The following is a 22,798-nucleotide window of genomic DNA, read 5'->3' as shown; positions in this document are numbered from 1 at the left end:
GGGATCCTAATTCTCCTTTGCGTGGAATGGAAACTTCCTATTGTGCCATACTTTCTTGAATAAAAGGGGTTTATTCTTGAAGGTGTCATGACTAGTTTGGTTGAAGTCTTTTATAAAGGGCCAGTTCTACTAAAATACAGGATACATGGTATATGGGATATATGAGGAAAGGATAAGAAAGTTTACTAAGTAGCAGTAATACTTTGAGGGCACATAATATTACACAGAATATGGATGTAGCTGTATATTGGAACAATATCTAGAGAAGGCCATGGTTGTTGTCAGAGAACAACCAGGATGAAATAAGTGATTCAGTGCACCACTGTTCCACTTGTAATCATGCTAACATAATTATCTTCTAAGAAACACTTTGAAGATACAGCGAAATTATAATCAATTTATAAGTAAAAATGGTGTTAATACATTGCAATGCCATTACAATTAGTGTGGCTTGCTTTCTTTACTAGTTTTCCAGTTCTGTTCTTTGAAGGAACCACAGAAAACAAAGGAAATGTTGAAAGGTGATTCTACCAGTGTCCAATTCCTAAAATAAACAAATGGAAGGGGAAAATCCATATTTCATTTAGCGCTCTGAGATATCACCTAATATTGATATGAGTAAAATGTTCTAAGAGGAAAACCAACCAACATGTGGTTGTCATGTCCCTTGTAAAGTTACAGCTACCTTAAAATGTGTCCAAGTTAAAATATGTGCATGCAGAGCTTCTGTGCAGCATGGTCAATTTATGTCTTTTAGCCATGACCTCCTGTAAAAGGATGACTACCATAGTTAACTCCCTGACATTTCCATCCCTCCCTCTTTTCAAATTCCTGTTGTGGTCTGATTTGATAATATTCTTATCCAAACAATTTGTAAAATAACATGATGAGCTGGAATGTGTACAGAAGGGGGACGTGGCACCTGTTATCATCCATAGTACATACTGATTCTGCCACTGACTCCCCTGAATATTCCCCTGCCCCAGGTGGGCACTATGCCAGTTTGAGGTCTTCAGTGCTTAGCTGGGGGAAGCCCTTCTGCACTTGGACTCCCTGTCTTAGAGGTCAGGGATATCGGTTCTTAGATAGTTGATGTCTGTGTACCCTGTCACGGTTGCTGAATGAATGTCAAACATCACATCAGCCTGAGTTTGTCGTGTACTGTCCAAACAATACAGCTGTAGCTGACATCTGCTCCCTTTTATTAAAGCCTTTGTTTCTGGAAGCCTACAACTGAAGAGATTACTGAAATAAACATCTGGCCCTTAGGAGAGAAGTAACAGGTTGCTTTGTAGAGTCAATTGTATAAGCTCTTTAAAAATCCTGTGCAGAAATCTTATCAGAAGGTTAGGTAATTGAAAACTGTCATGTTTACGTTGTCCTGTGTTGTGCAGAAAAGATCTTCTTATTTTTGTGTATTTATATAATATCAAAAACCCCTCACACATGCACACACACTCATTCTCCTAGGAGAGATGTGCTGAGTAAGAGTTTTCCATTGTAATCCTAATCAGATCAGTAAATGAATGTCATCTGTTCTAGAGAACTGAACTGCCCTTTTCAGGAAGGATGCTAACAGCTCATTCTCAATAGCATACAGTATTAACTCAGTCAGTAGCAAAGTGCTGATTCAATGCATTTAAATTATGAATTCCCCAACTATTACATTGCCCCTTATATTAGAAGAATGGAGAGATCATAATCATATATTAAAAAAATATTGACAAAGAGAAACAAATTCAAACAGCATGCCGATAGACTAATCTTTAAGTACTGTCCAATAAGTGCATTTTAAAAAACCTGTGAAAAACAGTGCAAGCTACACTGGGGTAGGTTCCTTGTTTTTCTGCTTTTTAGTGTGATAAGGATTGGTTTTCTGCTTCTTGGTGTGGTAAGCAATAAGGACTTGTCTGACATGTTTAACAAGCTCTTTCTCTTGTTGCAAACTAAAAGCAAACAGCAAGAAAGCCAACTTGCTCATTTAAAGAAACTTACTGGAAGGAATTTTATTCACAGTTACTGTCTTTGAAACTTCATTAGATATAATGTTCTCCCAATCTCAGTTGCAGTAATGGATAGACAGTGTCTGTATAATTGCTAATTGTAAATGAAATCTACTTTGTGTTAATGTTTTACTGTGACCCAATGCCATCACGCTTGTGTTATGTTCTTTGAAGCACAAATAATTATTTATGCTGATCTGCAGTACTGCCAATTTTAACTTTGATGTGCAGTAGATAGTTTCTCCCAGCAGTGACAGTGTTTATTTAAACAAGCCTCAGTGTACCTGCTTAACAAAGTGCTGAGCCAAATTAATTATGGCAGTGTCTGTAATCACATCACTATAGTGATCTGGTTTCCCAGCACCAGGAATACAGCACACTTAAGGTTTTCACATCACAGTTGGGATACAGCTAGTGCTGTAGCCAAGTTGAGCTTTGTGAACTTGGCAGTTGCTGTTGAGAGAAGGAGAGGCTACCCTGGAAGTGTGATTCTAAAGAGGAAAGAATTCCCAAGGACCAACAGTTTTCCTACTGGAGTAAATTGGCATAAAACCCACATGAATGCCAGAAGGACGTAAGACATTTGTGTCATAATGAGGAGTTAAATCCCAATTTCCTGAATGCTTGTCCACTATCTCAAAGACTAAGCTGCTCTTATTTTACTGTAGCATTTGGGCAGGGAATGGCTGTTGGGATTTCTGCATAAACTAGACATTAAGAGAGTTCTCCTGTCTTTGATTAATCTGGTTTTAAAAAGGTGCAAAGCAACCACAGCACATTTTAGTTTCAGGAAGAACTGCAAGGATTCAGGTTTTGAAAACAAAGCTATGTAAGTGTGAGGCTTGTGTTTTGGTTTTTGGTTTTTTTTTTACCAGCATACTAAGTGGACAGTATCACTTGACTTTGCTGATTATTTTAAAACTTTGTGTAAGATACACCTTAAGATAACACAAGTGGCCTTAAATGTGTGAGTCTGAAGGTCCATCTCGCCCAGTTTTGTCCCAACAGTGGCCATAAGCATATGCCTAGGAAAGACTACAAGCAACTCAAGCATATAAAATACTTCTGTTGAGTATGTATGTTCCCTATCTCTAGCTATTCTTCTGAAACAAGTATCACTTTAGTGTATTTAGTAATTCTTATTACATTTCTCTTTCATGAACTTCAGCCTTCTGGTGAAGCCATGTAAATATTTAGCATCTTTAGTGTGCTCTGGCAATGTGCTCCATGGGTCCACTGAGCTCTACATCTAGTACCAACTGTCCTGCCACCGCAGTGAGCTTCATAGCCTTCCTCCCATTACCACCTGGGGTGACTGCTCCTGAAGACCTTTGCAGTCATGGCCTGCCTCTTTATCCCAGTTTAGTGTCACTCAGCAGGAGCAGGGAAAGCAAAGAAGAGCTTTATGCCATGCAAGGCCAGCAAGATTTTCCTTGTCTATAGGTGAGCTGTTGAAACTTCAGTAGTTAGCTTTGTTTGTTTTCAACAAAGCAAGAGCTTACTAGGTCAGCTAATCCATTCCCCGGTAGCTCTTAGAGCATCTTTAATGCTGTAACTGTTCTGGTGGTAAAACAAAGGGTCTGTATCTTGCTCAGACTATTTGGTTGGCTGATCAAGCTGCCATTGACTTTAAGGGTGAGGAGCCAGGCCTAAAGCAGTCAGACGGCTGTTATCCTGGTAAGAAGCCTTTTCTGACTTGAAATAGCTTTTTACTTACCTTATTTATACTCCTGTCACTTATCTATCCCCTCAAACCATCCTGAGATATATTTTTTTCTCCTAACTGGCATTTGTCATTCTTGGTAACCTTTCATACCCTCGTCTTTGTGATTTATCACCTGTATTTTTGGCTTTTCAACTTTTCCAGAGGGATTGAGCATCTATGTGTCACTGATGATTCATGTCCACTGTCTCTATGTCCCCTTAGTTTCAGTAGCCTTAATCAGCTACTGATGTTGCCAGAATTTTATACATTAATAATGTGTAATTAGCAGCTCTGGAAAGCACCAAGGATCATAATTTAAAGTGATACAGTCAAAATTATATTTGTGCACATAGTTGCCTTTTGAAGTGGGGCAGTGGGTGGCCGTGCTCCTATATTTTTAGGTTAACAGCTGCTTTCTGAATGCCTCCAGGGTGTCAGTGGGAGCCGCTTCCTTGCACAGGGGCAAGACAGCGCTGCTCAGCTGATCCCAGCAAAGCCACGGTGCCCGCTGGCTTGGTAGAGCTGCTTGGGACAGTGACAAAGGGATTGAAGTAACTTGCTACCAGTGGTGAAGCCTGGTGCAGAAACGGAGAACCACGGCCTTGCCAAAACCGCGGATGGTGCTGCCCTTCCTCTGTGGGAGGCGGAGTGTCCCGCAGAGTTTTTCTAAGTGGAACCCATTGGCTCGCAAGCACATTGGGCTCTTGCCTGTGTATGAAACTCTCAGCTTCCACTGAGCTTGGCACCATTTTCCTTCTTCAGCCTCAGCATCTACTGCGGGTGGCAGTGGGATGTTCTTTATGTGATACAAGAATTTTCATGTCCTCACCCATGGATTTAGTGTCTTTATGTATCTGGCCCAAATCTGCACAGACTTTCTCTCCTTATAAAGGTAAGTTCAAAGGCAGGATGTTTTTGGAACATCTGTTATCTCACCTGTGTTACAGGGAAAGCCAGGGATGCCCACTTTGAACTCCTACCACATGCCAAAGCACAACTGATGAGTCCTTGAGATCATGCTTCTCAAAAATCTCTTAAGAAACTACCATACTGAAGTGATTTATTTCATCTTTTATAGGACTATTATGCGTTTTTATAACATTTTTTTCACATTTGAATATTTTGGGATCATATGTTTTCATTGCAGAGATTAGTAGGAAAATTCTCCTATTTAAAATTTTACTGCTACTTTATCTAAAAGCATCATGCTTCTTCCCCCCACCCCCATGAAAGTAAGAATGTCAATAGCATTTTAATATGTTTTGCAATGCAGATATTTCAAAACATTGGGGAGATTGCTTCTGGTGGATAATCTCTTCTGGTTATTAAATATTCTGCTCCTTTTAAAATCAATCAGTCCATTGGGTTTTGTGTTCTTTCAAACCTACACTTAGTCAGTTTAGTTCATTGTTTAACCTTCACGAGTTTTTCAGTAAGTGAATCCATGTTTGATGTAAAATGTGGAAAAAACATACTAAATCAGGCCTGGGTACTTCTGGAAGTAAAAATTGATAACTAGCATTTGCAGAAAGCTTTTTATGATTAAGTCTTAGATGACTTTACAGAGGTTGAGGTAAACAGATGTTCACAGATTGGTGGATTAGCTGAGTCACAAAGTCATTGTCAGAGCCAGGAATGCAGCCTTATTTCTTATGACATTATTTTCAGGCTGTGAATCCTTCCATGCCCTTTTTTTTCTTTCCAGTTTATTAACAAAGAATGAAAAAAACATGATCTTAGGGTAGTGATGGTTTTAGAGCTAATTGAAGTGCTGGGATTAAGACACTTCAGGAGAACCTCAGAACAGCAAAGAGAGATGATGACTCACCCGAACAAACAGAGAGCCTTCCTTGGACAAACTGTTGAGACAAACAGGTGATGGGGGTTCGTGAAAACTGCCTGTGTGCTTAGGACAAACGGGTGCTCCTGGCAGGGAGTGAAAATGATGTCTGTATTGAGCCACGCTGCTGCAGAAATGCTTGCAATAGCTGCCTGCCCACAGGTTGGCTGCTTACAGATGACAGGGCTGTAATGAGCAGCTTAAGGCAATTTAACCTTGCCCTGATATTAAAGGGGAGGTGCCCTTGTTCTTCTCACTGTGGGTTGTACTCATCCACTGCTCCCCTACCTTCAGCTCCAGAGATAGTGTGACTTACTTGTAGATGAACCCAGTGGAGAAAATTAAGGTTATTTCTCAGTTAGATCAGGCGCTGTGTCCACATGTTGCTTATATAGCTCGTGTCCCTCATGACTTTTCATGTGCTTTAGCAGAGTCAGGCTGGACCTTTTCCAGGTTTAACAGCATCCATGCAGTTTTTGAGTCTCATTCGCAGAGGTCCAGGGCTTAATCAAACATCCTTCTGCAGACCTTCAGTATTACTTACTACTCCTCTAGGTATTCAATGATTACATTGTCCCTTTTTAATCCATGGCATTGCTGGGGTTGCTTTCAGTACTGTTTCAGCTTATGCCATGGCTTAGTTGTGAGGTCTGTCTATTTTATTTGGATTTACTTTCTGGCTATTAATTGTAAATTTATGTTAATTCAGAAATTAGCACCAGTGCATCACCTTTAATGATTTTTTTTAAATTGATGCAAAAGTGTCTATTTCCTCCGTTTAATTATATGTTTAATTTCAAAATTAGGTAAAACAGACCATACCATACCTAAAATTAACAGTGAGGGAACTTAAAATTGTGTCTAATATCTTCATATGTTAGCATTTTAAACAGTAATGGTAATAGTTCTGTGCTCATAATGATAAGCAGCATCTGTCTGCAAAGCTTGTTTTCCAGTCTATGATGCTGATTATTGCAGGAGATTCTACCTTCCTTTGCTCCAGAACTGCTTTATTCTTTGATGTGTTTCATTCCCCTGGTTGTGAAAGCAAATAAACTTGACTCTTCCCATAGAGTGAAGTGAGTAGATGGTATTCCTTGGAAATTATGTATCGCACATAGAGAAAACCATGGAACTGAAAACCAGATAGAAAAAATGCATGTGCGCTCTCTCTCTGTGTATATACACAGATATACACATGTGTATGAAAACTGAAAGGATGAGGAGACATAAAGCTTAGTCCTGGAATGTTGACTTATTGCCCTAGTCTATAGCACAGCAATATGCCATATTTTAAGAAGATGATAACAAAAAGCCACCTTAAGAAGGTTTACTCTTTCTACTTAAGTCAGCTAATATGTCTGGGGCCTGATGACCATCATAGACTCCTGCTGGCCTCTCTGTGTCTTTCAGGGCCGATGCTTTTAGTATAGAGGGTTAGGCTGGGAAACTGCCTCTGTGCAGCTATGTTTTTTTCTGGGCTGAGGGTATTTGAATGATTATGCAAAGTATCACTTTGCTAGGACAGTAGTGTTCACATTGGTATAGCAGTATATCATTATGGAAATGCTAGTAAAGCATCTTTGTCTAGTGCACCATAAAGGTTTTAAGAGAAATTCTGCACATCTGCAGGATGATTATGGATCTCGTGGGAGGTATATTATGCTTGCTATGGTGACTATGTATTTTCTGTCCAAACAATCTTTTATTTTATGTTGGTGGAGAGAAAAAAAGAGAACAAAGAGAAGTAAAGTCTTCATCTACAAGCACATACTCTCCTTACAAAGTTATTTCACAAAATACCAACCACCCTTCTGCAAGGCTATAATTTGGTATATCTTATAATTGGGTCTGGCAGGTGGGATGAAGGGCTATTGAGGGATTCACACTGGATTTGGATTGTGAAATTCTAGGAAGCAGAATGCTTGCCCAGCCCATTTTTGCTTCCTGCTCAAGATCTGAGAAGCCAAAATGTAAGCACAAGTGGATATTGGTTAGACATGAGTAAACTCTGGTTGGAAGATAAAAGAAGGTTCCTAATCTTTGCATATCCTATGATGGCCTTCCAAGAACAGCCAGGTCAGAGAAAGATTTCTGCTTTTCAATTAGAGCTTCTTCTGTTTATCTTACATGGTCCCCTGTGATTGTGGGGTGGTTTGTGAGGTTACAGGTTCAAGAGAAGGCAGGAGTAGAAGGAGGCAAGTGGGCAAAGCAGCTGCTGCTGGGGAAAAATTGAGATCCAATTTCAGGGAAAGCACCTGAAACTGTAACAGTGAGAGGTGAGCTCTCAAAAAGTAATGAGATTAGAGTTTAGGAGCCAAAGAAGTGCTAACTTCGGGGGTTGGGTGCATTGGGAATGACTGTTACACAGATGGGAAGCATGTAGAGGCACAGAGATTGCCTGTTACTATTCTGTATTGAAAGCATGTACGTGCACAGTCAATATTTAAAGGGATTTCTCTTGTTGAATGCTTTCAAGTGTAACTACTAATCTTAGATATTTAGAGACAATTGCTATGTAGTGATGAGCACATACCTGAAATTTCCTGACATTTACAGAGTATTTTACATGTCAGAAGTGGTTAAGCAAGGATTAATATTTCCATTTTGTAGTTATGTGGTGGAGGAAAAGAATCTGAACGGGGTGTTTTATTGTTTGCTAGTGGTCATAGAGGAAATCTTTGTCAAACCACAAAGAGAACCTGAAACTTTTTGGCTTCTTGCCATATGCCAAATCCATTCACTAAACTACTCTGTTTTTCTCTTTTTCCCTTGAGAACTGAATATTGTCAGCTCATCTGATGATAGAAGAGTAGCAGGTATCCAATGCAATGAACAAATCAGTAAAAGCAGTAGTAACACTTCCAGATCAGAACCTGATCATAAGCAGCTGAAACCTAAAAGGGACTTAATCATGATAATGAAGCTTGATTTTTTGTCCTTCTATACAACAAGTTTCTTTATGGTAACATTTTATATTTAACTGTGTGGTTGGTTGTCCAGGGCTGAGATATGATTGCTGATTTCAAAGGATACAATGATGATGAAGTCTCTGTTCCACCACAGAAGAAATAAAGAGTTCAGCTGCCTTAGGACTACTTCTTGGATGTTTCCATCTTAGGAAGTATTTTGTTAGCTAAAATGCAAATTGGAAACCCAGTCAGGAACTTAACTTGCATTGTTAGGCACTTAAATAACTTTAAAATATACCCACAATAGATTTCCTTTTAATGCAAGTCCATGTTTATATTTTCCTGTCAAATAAAGTAGTGGAAGGTGTTGTAGTTAGAGAATTTATGTGGTTTTCTTTGCCATTGTAGTCAGTGATACCATTGCAGTTTAGAATAGCTTTTAGGTTTGCATAGGAGTGTGTGGGTAAGTGTCGGTGTTTTCCTGAGCATTGTTATGTATCACCCTTTAGTCTAATACATGGTGTGGTAAGATGAATCAGGAAAACACAAATACAAATGTTGACTCATTTTTTTTTTTCTCTCTAGGATTATGATGGCTTTTTTGAATCAAAGGAGAGCAACACTGTCTTCTCCTTTCTTGGATTGAAACCTACTTTGGCCTCAAAGGTCAGTGTAGTATTGCAGACTTTTCATGGAATTCTTGAAATATTGAGATTGAATTTTCTTTGAACCAAAAGAACTCTATGTGTTCAGATGCACCACTGCCCTGATCCATACCTTGTCCATATCAACTTCATGCTAATGAGGTAATTGAAATGTTTGCAATGAGAAGCAAAACATTTTAAATGAAAACAAGCATATACTTGGGAGTTTATTTGAGACAGCAGATAAATTAAGTTTAAAGAATACGTTCTCCTTCACATTATCAATCTAAATTGAAAGCAACTGACTTAGTTATAACCAAAGACAGAACTAGAATCTTAATCACTGGAATATCTGCAGCTTATGTCACCAAAACTTCATCTTACTGGGCTGGCCTGGCATAATGGCTCAACCAGGACAGCATTTGTTCATTAGTCATTAGTTTAGTTTTTTTTTTTAAATGCTGAAATGCTAAAGCAGTCAGGAGTTCTATCAACTTTTTGGGTAAGAATTCAGTTTTAACAAATACATATATATGGGTCAGAACACAAAGCCAGATAACATCTTTCTGTTGAGGGCAGTATAATAAAGGAGATTTTATTGCCATATGGAAGCCTGGGCACTTGTTCAAAGAGACTGCAGTAGGTCAGACACATAGGGGAGGATTTTTCTTCCCTTGACTACTGTAGATATAGCTGTGTTTGGTAGTAGTACTGTTTCAGGCCTGGACGCTAGCTCTTGGGTATCTGTAGAGTTCCTCTTCTTCCAGAAATTCATTTGTTTCTGGACCCCCCATGAGGGACAGGAGTGGGAGGGAACCTCAGCAGGGAACCGCAAAAACAGGTTATTTTGGCAGCTTGCCTCACTTTGTATCTTGAAGAACTAGTCCTAGGAAAAAGATGATGTCCTACTGCAATCAGAAATAGCAGCTTCTGTGCAGCTCTGTTCCTGGGAAATAACCTGTTGTGGGTCTGGAGGAGTGTGTCTATAAACTTGGCCAGATCACTGCTTCACTCTGGTAGTACTTCAGAGTGATGCATCCTCAGCTGCTGTGTGAAGCAGGGTTAGGGGCACCTTATGTGTCAAGGTCACTGACACAGGAGATGAGAAAGTATTCATAGCATTAATAATCTTTTTTTCTCTTTTCTTCTAAATAGGAGTCAGAACCCTAGAACGCCTATCTGAAGTATGGACAAGCACATCTCCTGGATGAATGACCCTGTTCTTCAGCACACAACAGCTTCCCTAATGGATCACTGTGATAGAGCAAACATGCATCATTAGTAGTAGTCTGCTTGCCATGAGATGGTGCTCCTCAATAATGTGGAGTTAATAACACGTATATGAACCAGGATGAAGGCCAGGCTACTCATCTTCCTTTTAAAAATACTCATTGTTGATGTTTCACTTTTGTCTTTGGATTGCTTTCGCAACTGGCACTGATACTCTAACAGACACGTATGTTTGAGAATAAGGAGTGGAGGTGTAGAGCTTCTATCGTTCATGGATATACTTATGTAGTTGGATTCCTTATCTTTTTAATTCTTTCAACTACTGTAGTTGAAGTTAGCTCATCATGATAGTTAAAGTGCTGGTGGTTATTAGAATGTTTGCGCTGGCTATGGTCCAGAAGGTGAAAATTGTCAATCTTAAGATCTCAGTCTAAGCTGATAACTGCCGTATTTTTGCTCTACATGTATTTATTGTGATGTTTATGCTAAATCATGTTTATTGTAAGAGACATGGGCTGCTAACCTTGTTCGTGAAAACCTGATTTGTCTAATGATGCACATTGCAACTGACTGTTTAAAAACAGTTGTTATCATGGAGGAGGTGCCAAAGTAAAATATTTTGGCATGGTTCCTGTTCCAAATGCAGGTGAAATGTGCAGGAAAACACTTGATGGAAAATACTGGGTAGTTCAGACGAAGAGGTCTCATAGCTAATGATAATATTAAGTTATCTCTTAACTGAGAAAGACTCAACACCCAAAGTTGGAGCTCTATAGTTGGACTGTCTTAAAATGAATTTTTGCCAAAACCTTGAGTTTAACTTCAATAACACCCACCTTCAAGCTCCACCATTAGCCACTTGAGAGTCGGGGGGATACGTTGAGAGCCAGGGCTCAGTCACATGGATGGTTAAACACTCTGCCATGGTCCAAGAGCACACCTAACTCTCCCAGCTGTTGTCCTGGTTATATCCCCCGGTGTGGAAATGTGGCGGTGCCTCAAAGACAGTAAGAAAGCTGAGTGTGTGCTTTGCTGGATGAGGCCACAAGGGTCAGCTCAGCTGAGGAACAGGAGCCAAGTAAAGGAAGTGGAGATTGTTCCAGTGGGACTGCATTGATGCACATAGCAGAACTTAGGCCCGTGACTTGCCAATAACCATGACAAAATGCATTCTAGACAGAAGTCAAATTGCATTATGCATTTTGAATCAAGTCTGGCTAGGAAAATAACAGCTATGCTGTAATGTAGCTTTTACTCAAGTGATTTCATAATGACAGGGTAGTGCCATTCCAAGAAATGTCCTTATGTCTTTGGGTAAATGAAAGACAACCGTTATGTGGGAAAGCTTCTTTGCAATCACAGCATCACTCAGACTGTGTGGCTTGAAGGAAGCCAAACTTGTAGAAAGTGTCAGAAAGCAACACTGTGCAACAAATCACATGTTCTGTTAAAATCAGTATCCGAGACATGTTAGTTGGAAGGGACAGCTGGAGGTCATCTGGTCCAGCACTGTCAAAATCAGGGCTAACAGCAACACTAGCTTGGATCAGATATGGGTTTGTCTAGCAGGGTGTTAAAAATATCCAAAGATGAAGATCTCATAACCCTCTAGGTAACCTGTGCCAGTCCTGCAGTACTCTCCTAGTGAAAACTTTTAATGTCCAGCCTCAACTCCTAGGCTGTAATTTGTGGCTGCTGCCTTTGCTATGTTTTCTGGCGCTGACAGGAAGAGATTGGCACCATCCTTTTTGTAACTGCCCTCAAGATAGTTGTAGGCTACCATTAGATCACCTCTTAGCCACCTTCTTACCAGACTCTTCACAGGCTGTGTGCTTTAGGCCCCCGGCTGCTTTGCTTTGGTGGAGGGCAACTCTTCCCAGTTTGTTCACATTCCTCTTGAACTGGGAGAAGGTCCCAAAACAATATTTTGGATGTGGCCTCACTGGTGCTGAGTAGAGGAGATAAGAGCTTTACTCCGCCTGCAGGCCACACTTTTCCTGAAGTAGGGCACTGCATGCTTTCCCCTGTTTACAGTGAGTACATTGTAGGCTTATGATCAACCTGGCATTCACTAAAATCCCCAGGTCCCTTCAGCAGGGGTATTACTCTTGTCAGTTGGTTCCCAGCCCACACGGATGCTTTGCCACCCCCAAGGACAGAACTTGTCCTTATCAAACTTCATGAGGTTTCTCTTAGCCCAGTTCTCAAGGTTATTGAGATGCCACTGGACTGAAGCTCTGCCAGCTGTTACCAACCACTGAAGCAGGTTCAGGTGTCATTCACAGATTTGCTGAGTGTGCACATGAGGTCATCATCCAAGTCCCTGCTGAAGATGCTGAACAATAGGGGAACTGTAGCCTCTCAGATTTTGGACAATGGCTTACTCACGACTACAGAGGTATGACATGAACAATATTCATGACTACCAGTTGCTGGAGTAAAGAACAGGTAACCTTCCTGTTCATGTTGTTTCAGCTACAAACTGCTTACAGCTGTGTGGCTTTTCCCTCTAGTACAAAGGCAAGAAAGCTTTAGAAAAGGAGATGTTAAAGGACTCCATCCATAAATCAGTTTCTCTTTGGATCCTCTGGTGCCTCCTCAGCTCAAGTTAAAGGGCTAGATGGAGCAAGAGCGCACAGAGATTTCAAGTCCATGGTTGTATTTGGTCATCGAAATCTTAGCTACAGCACCTTCTCTAGAGGAATCCTGAATGGGAGTTGATAACATGCATGTACATATATGTATGTGCATTTTTAAAAATTATGCAGTCTGTGGTAAGTTATTGTGACGTTCTTGTCTCCAATCCCATATTTCCATGAGACTTGAACCTCACTATAGGAAGGGAATGTGACATAAGGTGGAGCTGTACATTGTTAACTTCACCAAGTTCAATATAACTATTCCTAAAAAAAATTAAAGAAAAATATTTAACTTTGCAAATGAATACAGATATAAATTTACATAATTACACAGTCGATGATTACAGAGAAGCCATCCTGGATTTATCATGTACTTGATATGTTGTAAACTTTGAGAACCGCCTGAAGTTCCAGTTTCAAAAAACTTACCTAAGTGTGTAAGTTTATACACATGAGTAATCCTGGGCGAAATCCCATGCTTACTGATGTGAAAGGCAAAACCACACTGATTTCTCCAGGGATGAAATTAGTTTCACAAAACTCCTCTTGAATTTTGATAATTGTAGAATAGAAGTCTCCCGTTCAGTGGAGAGCTAGTCCTGTTAGAGCTGTTAGGTAAACCTAGCTTATTTCAGAGCACAGATGTGGGCATAATCAGTTGTATGGAGGACAACACTAGCTCCAAAGATATCCTGCTTGCTTGCATGGATTGGCACTGTAAGTCCCTTAGAATACGTGCTTTTGAATTATAACTGGCTAGTTAAAAAAAAAAAAAAGTATATATTTTGCTTGAATGTGAATTTGGTCTGTTGTCGACAGCCTTATTTTTGTAATGAAAGCAAGTAGAGTTCTAGTTTGTTACACAAGATGATCCAGAATTTTTTAAACCAGTTTTGTAATAATGAAATGTAACTATCAGGTAACTGAAAAGGTCTGTGGAAGATAGAGCCATTTATTGAAAGAAATAACAAATTCTTAATTCTATTTAAAATGCTTGCATATAAAGGTATGCTTGAGAACCAAATGATCCCAATTTTTAGCTAATACTTGTAACTACCCCACTTTTTAAAAGGGAGAGCAGTGTGAATTAAACTGTAAATCTTTGTACCTAGCTGAAGTTGCTGTGTGGGCTGACGTGCACATGCACATTCACTGTACCAGTGGCTTTGATAGAGGTGGTTTTGTTTGTGCCACACACTACTGGATAGTGCCTTGCCAGAAAGAGGTCTGTTTCTGTAGGGTCTTCCTAGATGTACTTAAACTTTGAACTGAGAAAGGGGTAGTTTCTATATTGCTATTTTTTTAATAATGCAGTAAATGGATTTTGAGGCCTGAGTCAAAAGGCACATGGTTTGTAAGGATGAAACAGTTTTTGATGAGTCTTTTGAACTCTTGATTTTTCTTAGTGTGGCTTTCTCTTTTTTTTCTTTTCCTTTTTGTTGACTGTCTAGAATCAAATCTTCCAAGGGAAGTAGACCTGGAGTAAAGCCCCTAAATCCATGTTTGCACTTTAAAATAACTATCTGATTCAAGTGTTGAGCAGCCCAAGTGCTATCACTGAAATGAAGAGGAGCTACCAAGCTCTCAGTGGATTTCTTGGTTGTCCCTCCCTGCCCTGTCCCCCCATCAGGCCATTTATTTAGGGAGTCCAGTTCTGGGAATACCACGATTCAGAAGTAGGACCCTGAGATTTTAGGCAGTGCCTTGTGGCACCACACAGGAGTGGAAGAGTGGGGTCATCAGCAGGAAAGTGCCAAATCCCCTTAGTCTTCAGTGACTTGTCCACTGATTTCACTAGATCTTGGCGCGAGCAGTGGGAGCAGGAGGGATCCCCGCGTATTCGCCCGGCACGGAGAGCGGGAGTGGAAGACTCGGTGCAGAACGGCCCACGGCTTGCTGGCGGCAGCCCGAGCGGCGGTTCTCACAGGAGCCCTTGGCCGGCCGTGCCGCGTGTGAGCCCACACAGCACCGCTCTCCACGGGACTCCAGCCTGTCCTTCGCTCTCTTGCTCCCTAAGGAATTTGGGAGGGGAAACGGAGAACAGCTTCTTGAGAGCAGTCCTTCAGCCAGGGCAGATCCGGCTTACTCCCTTCATCCTATTTATCCCTTCCTCATGTGCTTCGTCCTGTCCTGCGTAGACCTACCTGCGTGCAAAGCTTCCACTCCCGGCCGTTTGTGACATCCCTGTGAGGTCGCAAGCGCAGAGCTGGTGTTCACCGTCACGGCGTCAGTGTCTCGTAACTCGGTGGGGGACGGAGCACGTTGCATCCTAGGCCGTGTACACGTTATATATTAAAACCGTGTTCGTCTAATAAAAAATGTAATTCAAAAAAGACGTTTGGAATGTGTGGTACGTGCCAAAGGAAACAGTGGAAAAATCCGAGTCTTTATTCTTGCTGCAGCTCCCTCTGGTGACAGCCTGTTGCTTTGGCAGATGAAAGCACTGCAGAGCTCTTCGCCTGGGATGGGTGAGCCTGATGCTCTGAGATGCTAAGTGGCTTTGATCCCTGGTGGCTCAGTGGGAATTGCGATGTGCAGAATACCTGCTGGGTTAGGGTCTAGGTCCTCCCCAGGTAAATAGTAGTAAAGAAAAAAAAAAAAAGGATGATTTATTGCCTTCTGGTTTTGCGCTTGAGTTGGTTGAGAAATACTGTGGAAACAAAGGATGCATCCTCTGGGGTGGCTTGGGCAGTGAAGCCAGGGAGTTTTCATGTGCTGAAGTTTTGCTCCTAGGGCTAAAATCTTCAGGAGTGCTCCTTTTTCTTCACTGAAAGGAATGTGAGTTCCTGTTTTGCGTATCCACTTTGCCAATCTGTATTTAAATATGTTTTACACAGTTAAGTGACTGACCAAAGGTACAGGTTTGCAACATTGCAGTCTTCCCTTGATTCTCAGTCTAGTATATAATTTTTAATAGCTTACTGTTCCTGTCTGAAACTTGCCCATTGTCTCCAGTGTGGACACTGCTATGAAAACTCTACCCATTTGTGGCTTCTTCTTGTTGTGGTGTAACCCCAGCCAGCAACTAAGCACCATGCAGCCGCTCACGCACTTCCCCCCCCGCCCTGCCGTGGGATGGGGGAGACAATCAGGAAAAAAAGTAAAACTCGTGGGTTGAGATGAGGAGTTTAATAGGACAGAAAGGAAGAAAATAATAATGATAATAATAATAAAATGACAATAATAATATTAAAAGATTTGGAATATACAAAACAAGTGATGCACAATGCAATTGCTCACCACTCGCTGACCGATGCCCAGTTAGTTCCTGAGCAGCGATCCACCCCCCCAAGGCCAACTCCCCCCCAGTTTATATACTGGGCATGACGTCACATGGTATGGAACATCCCTTTGGCCAGTTGGGGTCAGCTGTCCTGGCTGTGTCCCCTCCCAACTCCTTGTGCCCCTCCAGCCTTCTTGCTGGCTGGGCATGTGAAGCTGAAAAATTCTTGACTTTAGACTAAACATTACTTAGCAACAACTGAAAAAATCAGTGTGTTATCAACATTCTTCTCATGCTGAACCCAAAACATAACACTATACCAGCTACTAGGAAGAAAATTAACTCTGTCCCAGCCAAAACCAGGACAGTTCTGTACCCTGGAGCGAGGTTCTGTGCCACCTGCTCTGACAGGACGGGTAGAAGAGATACGGGTGGGGAAGGCAAGCCTGAAATGCCTGAAATGAGATCCTCAGCTGGTGTAGGATCAGTAGCACCTCTCCGAAGTGAGCGGAGCTGTAGCAGCTCAGCTGTTGTGTCACGGTGGGTAGAAGCAGCCAGATTTTGCTGCAGGGGTGGGCGGAAACTTCTTGATTTCCAGAGAGGAAGATGAAGAGATGTTCCGTATCAATTTGCTCGTGTAGCATCACTGCCTGCGCTCCGTGGGTAAACCCGTGGCACAGCTGTTCCTCCTACGTGGCTGCCAGAGAATACAGCGAGGGCAGTCAGCAGAGGTTGCACGGTGCGGGATGCTTTGCCACTAGCTGTCATCCTCCCCTGCATCCCAGCTCTGCGTGGGCTCCCTGTGCCGGGGGAACATCAGTGGGCAAAAGTGCTTGAAAGTCATCGCTGTGTTTGCACGCATGCGTGCATGTGTCAGTCTGTCTGCATCTCCTCATTCCTACTCCGGAATGCAGCTGGTCTGGCCTGTGAGAGCGTTCTCCTGGACTGGGTCATTTGCTTTTTAGGTGCCAGAAGGACATCCCTTGTTCATTCCGTAAACTTCAACGGAGCTGTCGCTGGAGGTGCCTTCACGCTCTCATCTGAAGTAACTTCCCTCAGGCTGCACGGTGCGGCACAGGCAAGTGTGGTTCTGGGTGCAAGTCCTCCACATATGGGTCGCTTTAAAGGTGACCACTGCACGTAATTCAGTCCCCTGATGAATTTGGGAAACATTAGAAAATGACAGGATTAAGGATCTAGCACCCTAAAGAAAAGGTCAGCTGCAGCCTTGAAAAATTGTGCTTAGAAAGCAAGAAAGAAATTGTTAGATTCTGACATGGAAAAAGGGCGTTCAGAAGCAGAGTCCTTGAGAAATGTGTGCCAATCTCTAGCTGCTCGGTTGCCCCATCCAGTTTAGCTGTCCACAGTACGTACATCTACGTTCGGGAGAGGAACCTCACTCTCCAGGGAAAGCACAAGCTTCTGGCCATGACTCATTTCATTCCAGGGCGATATTCAGAAGTCAAACGATTCGTGTCTTAAAAATCATGCCACCTGTCCCCTCTAGAGGAGCTCAGGTACAAAGCCAACGCCAGGTAGGCACAGTAGGAGAACATCCTTCCTTCATGCCTGGGGAAGCAGGCAGACCCTGAACACCCCATCCCTCTCCCCGCACCCCAGGATGGCCCTAATGGGGTCCCCTCTAAGGGAAAGAGCCCTTGCGTGGTGCTACTGCCGTCCTCAGAAGAGACCTGACATCATGCAGCAGCCCTGCATGCGCCTGGGAATGCTTCCCACTCCCTGCTGCTTGACAGAGAAGGTATTTTTCACATAACGGGAATAAACAGCACGCTGGTTTGGCACCTCTCAAGTCCCAAAGATTATACGCCTCTTCCAGGTCCGGGTGCTATCTCCCTTAACTGTGCCGCCCACCAAACTGCACTTACCTTTTCTTTGCGCCTCTTTGGAGATGAAGAGCAATTCCACTGAAATTGAACTTCGAGATGTGTAAAACAAAAGCTGAGCCTACAGGTCTCTGCATTACAGCACCTTCTGTAAATAAACTCAGCAGGGTGAGTTATTCTGCTGGGAACCAAAAGAAAAAAAAAATCAGTAGCTTGTTTTTTTGCCTCGTTTCTTTGGGCGAGGCGCTTCGAGGATCAGCAAGATTTTGCAAACACCTCACTGAAGTGCCAGAAGTGAGAGCGTAGCAGGACTCCCAGCCCCGGCTGCCAAACAAAAGCCGTGACTGCTTTTCCCTCGGCCTCCCAAAGGGACCGGGCCACTGCCAGCTGCGCCTACGTGCGACGGATTCGTTTCACCGATGTGTGACCGAAGGAGTGAGAAGCAGATCGGCGCTGGCAGGGAGAGAAACCCGCAGAGGGCGATCAGGTGTCCCTGGGCAAGAACACGGGGCTGTAGCGGCTGAGATTTGCTGAAGATAACAGCTCGGGTCTGTCCCAGCTCGCTTCTCCAGCCACTGCTAGCCCGCCCCTCCTCTTCATTAAATACTTCCAGCTCGCACCTTCCTGGTAAGAAAAGGGTAGTTATCAGATTTGATGCCTTTGCATGCATTTCCAGGATAATTTCAGCCATTTTTCTTTCTTCCCTGCCAATTCTCTTCCGCAGGGCAATGCTGCAAGTACGGCACGCACGGTGCTGGAGATGGCGTGGGTGCAGCCGCCCCGGGGCTCCCGGTCTCGCAGCACATAAAGTGGTCTGTCCTTCTCCCTCCTTATGCAAAATCCGTCCCGTGGAGCCTGCAGCCGGGTTTGAAACAGCACTAACAGCTCTTCCCGTCTTCTTTTTACTTAGCTTCTCTTAATTTCATGGTTTGGTATCCTTAATGGGGGGAGGAGGGAAGAATGTAGGTGTGAGGAGGCAGAGATGGGTGATGTACTGACCAGCCTTTCCTATGTGAGAACTAAGAAAGCTGAATCACTCTTAAGCATGATACGAGCAGCATGCTAACGTGTTCAAATGCATAACTTTTATCATTTAATTATACATTGTCTAATTAAAGCTGTATCTGGACAGGAGTCCAGTCCTTTCTGCTTCAGCTTCCTTCGCCAACATACCCATATTGTCCTCTTTTACCTATTGCCTAATGACCCTCTCTGAACGGCCCTTGCAGAGCCCTTTGGTGACGTCACCTGCCTGCAGCGGTGACGTGGCCATATGTCATCTCCAAAAGACAGGAAAGCTGCTTGCTGAGCTGGCTGTAGCCCCCCGAGCGCTGCCCCTGGCCGGCACCGCGACCCACGGCGGCCGGGCATCCCGCTCCGTCCTGCCGTGCTGCACCGCGTAACGGCTGACCGTGGCTTTCACCTCCGACCCCCGAGCTCGCGGTCTTCCTGCTCCGAGACTTTTGTAATCATTGGCACCGCTCGTGTAATTTTCCTTCGACACATTTTCTTCTCTGGGTTTTCATAGCTTTAAATTCTTCTGTTTCTCTTCCTGGTTTTGTTGGATATGCTTTTTTCTTTTAGATGTCTTTTGTGAGTGGCATAAATTCGAGTTTGAGCCATGAGAGGGCTTTTAGGGCAGGACAGCTGTACAGCGTTGCTGTGAAATACGCTCTTGAGTCATTAAGGTAAATTGCTGTAGCATCAGTACTGCTCCAGCCGGGCTGTGATACTTAAGCCCTAAGTGGCCATTTCATGTCCCTTGGAGCACTCTCGCTCTGAGCAAAGTGTGGGTATCCATCAAACCCGCTTACACCTACAGAAACCTACAGAGGTGACGGCATTTCCGTGCAACAGAATTCATGGTCTGCATTAAATAGTCAACCTAGAGGAGATCTCTCAGGTTACAGACCCAGATCCTCTGCCCTTTCTGTCGTCACAGAGGTTGTCTCATAAAACTACCCAACTCCAGCTAAAAGCACCAAACTGGGTCTGGGTTGATATTTTTTCCTGTGTTTTTTTGGCTCTGCTATGCCAGTTGGAAAATTGTCTCAAAATCCTGCTTCTCTTGCACCAAAAAATAAACCTTCTTCCAAATCCCGGCTGAAGTTTATTTATGACCAGCTTATCTCCATCATCCTTGTTGTCCTTTCATTTAAAAAAGTCTCCCACACGGGAATTACCTGTCTTATGTACTTACGCAGGGGTTTTCTCTACTGCCTTAGCTACGCTTTTGTCAGGTGGAAGAGGCAGCTGAGCCGGCGCGGAGTCCGGGACAACTGAGATCCCTGGGATGAGGAGGTCTCCCCTATACAATAGCATGGAGTAACTCCATGAAGCCAGATCAGAATGAGCTCTTTAATTACTTCAGCTAGCAGAATTTGTAATTTAGAGGTGTAACGAAGACAGAGATGATCCTGATGCTTTCAGGATCTTGGTAGCAGTCTTGCCATTTAACAGTTTCTCATTTTAGCCCTGACTGAGCTATTGCTCCAATTTAGCATATTTCCTGGGCATACTGTGTGGGCAGATGAAAGAACTGTGTTTCCTAAATACATGAATTAAACATTCTCTTGACAGACTTTAACCTTTGATTAATTCAAAGGTGTCAGAAAAATCAATAGCCTGGGATACGCTCCTTGAACTTACACCAGCTGCAGGAATGAAATACAGATCTTGGAAAGACCATGAGTAGCCAGCCACCTTTTAAAAATTTATTTCAGTTTAATATATAGACATATATATTAAAAAAAGTTGGTAAAGGTAGGTGCAAATTCCCCACTAATTCGAACAAGGACCATGACTCTCCATGGCAGACAGCAGTTACCCCGGCATAAGAACCCGTACGCGAGGGGCCTGAGACCTGTTGCGCTCGTGGCTTTATTTGTGTGTGCTGCGGCGAGTGGGATAAGGGCAAAGGCCGTTTTTCCCCGAGCACAATCTGTCTCCTGCCTTTCAGCAGCCAAATGCTGCCTGCTGTTGCTGCCCGGGGCTCAGGCTCTCCCCGTTCCCCCTCTTCTGCCGGCTCTTGCCGCTGCCTCCCCTTCACCTCCCGGCGCGGTCCTGCTGCCTGACTTTCCTGCATGTCAAGCCAAAATCACCGTGTTTGCCCCCAAAATCACTCTTGTGGCGTTTGCTCCAACCTGCTCCCTGCACGCATGCCTCAGCAGGCTCCCACAACTGAGTCCTTCCCCCTTGTCGTACCGTCCTAGCTGGGCTTCCAGCACATTTATCATTATATTTTCCAGTCTTCTCTCCTCGCTTTACGCTTTGTCGTGTCTTCAAACCCAACCTCCGTGCCGGTGGCCTCTTCCCTTTGCCACCCGCCCCAACTTCACACCAGTCTCCTTGCCTTGCGTCACCAGCTGAGAGGTTATGAAGACGCGTGAGGTATTTTGGGATATTTGATAAGGGGAAGTGTAACAAACATCCCGATTATCTTCTTTCCAGGATAATAAATTGCCATTACAAAGCACCACCCGTCAGAAAACACCTCTCACTATGTTAGCCGAAAGCCCACGGAGCAGATGCATCACTGCCCCAAGGGGTGCTATGGAGTTTGTGCTCTCCAAACCCCAATGGGACGGATGCTCTTATGGTTAATAATAATAAGAAAAAACAGTGTTGCATATGTCCTAAACCCACTGAGAATAAAACCTGAAATGGTGACTACTTCAGCAGTTTTTCCCAGCTGAAGACTGGGGAGAGTTTTGATCACTGTAACTTTACAGGATCTTCTTTACCATTAAGGCCTGCTCGGCATCCTCTCAGGGTTATGTATGACCAAAAGTTTAAATTAATCTGTCTTCAGGGATGGTGACGGTTGAAACTAGAAATACATTTCAGGTTTTCTTAGCTTCCTCTATCCCACCTAACCGTGCATCCCAATACCTGTTTCTTAGCAATGTCTTCAACCGATCAGAAACAACAGTCCTTATAAAAGATCCTCTTACAGAGACTTAACACTGTAGGGGATCAATAAAGGCAGACTAAATGATGATTGCACCTTCCTGAAGACCTTTTTGACACCCTGCAGGAATAAAAAGAGGAGGGGATGAGAAGAGAGTGACATTAGAGAATGAGGCTCTGTAGTAAATATGGTTTTCACATTGTGCTAACTGAAGATCTTCACGTTAGAGATGTTTAGAAAAATGTTGTCCACTTCCCTTGTAGAATAAAATGATGGAAAACAAGGCCACACAATAAATAAACGAATTCTTTTTCACATTCTCCTTAAAAGATAGAAGCCCCGAAGAGAGTAGGTACACTGACCATTTTTTTGTGCACTTTCACCCACCTTATTTTTCACTGAGAAAGGCTTTGATGGAAAATTCTTTTACCAGCAGCTCCATTAATAATAAGTTCACCCTCATATAAATTAGCATAGCAAGTTGCTGAATAGTCTTTTGTTTCTCCTGCACCTCCGTATCTATCCGTTGTTGAAGATCCTCCTGTAACACCATCAGCACACGCTGGCACGGCGTTCCCCGTCCCGATCGGGGGGATGCAGCAATCCTCCTCCCCTCACCTCTGAGGAGAGCGTACCGGCTTTGGGAAATCACCCCCGTGGTAGCTTGGTGACCTGGGTGGCCTGGTCCTACCAATGCACAGCAAAAAAAACATATTACAACAGACTGGTAACCACAGGAAAATTGGAGCCTGGCCTTTTCAAAAAATTAGGTCACGGGTTTGCATCTCAGCTTGGTTGGGAGGACCGTCTCCTTTGGTGCTGCCACGAAGGGTCAGTTCGGTAGGGCA

The 22,798-nt window shown here is 43.2% G+C and overlaps 1 protein-coding gene and 1 long non-coding RNA gene across 2 annotated transcripts in view; both read left to right on the top strand.

Annotated features, from left to right (window-relative positions):
- Positions 1 to 14,375, top strand: part of SH3BGRL2 (SH3 domain binding glutamate rich protein like 2) — a 49,323-nt gene extending 34,948 nt beyond the window's left edge. The window contains exons 4-5 of the mRNA XM_029997909.2: positions 9,046 to 9,126; positions 10,260 to 14,375. Coding sequence (XP_029853769.1) covers positions 9,046 to 9,126; positions 10,260 to 10,274 — 96 coding nt within the window. The 3' untranslated portion in view covers positions 10,275 to 14,375. The remainder of the gene's footprint in view (positions 1 to 9,045; positions 9,127 to 10,259) is intronic.
- Positions 14,376 to 18,550: 4,175 nt separating this feature from the next.
- On the top strand, positions 18,551 to 19,174 carry LOC115338643. Its single transcript, XR_003922477.1, has 2 exons — positions 18,551 to 18,667; positions 18,765 to 19,174. It is a non-coding gene; the product is annotated as an uncharacterized LOC115338643 (long non-coding RNA).
- Positions 19,175 to 22,798: the final 3,624 nt, after the last annotated feature.

The sequence above is a fragment of the Aquila chrysaetos genome, chromosome 2 (assembly GCF_900496995.4).
Source record: "Aquila chrysaetos chrysaetos chromosome 2, bAquChr1.4, whole genome shotgun sequence".
In the NCBI taxonomy this organism is placed as follows: domain Eukaryota; kingdom Metazoa; phylum Chordata; class Aves; order Accipitriformes; family Accipitridae; genus Aquila; species Aquila chrysaetos.
The sequence above is the reverse complement of the archived record's forward strand: the minus strand, read 5'-3'. Positions and strand labels throughout refer to the sequence as shown.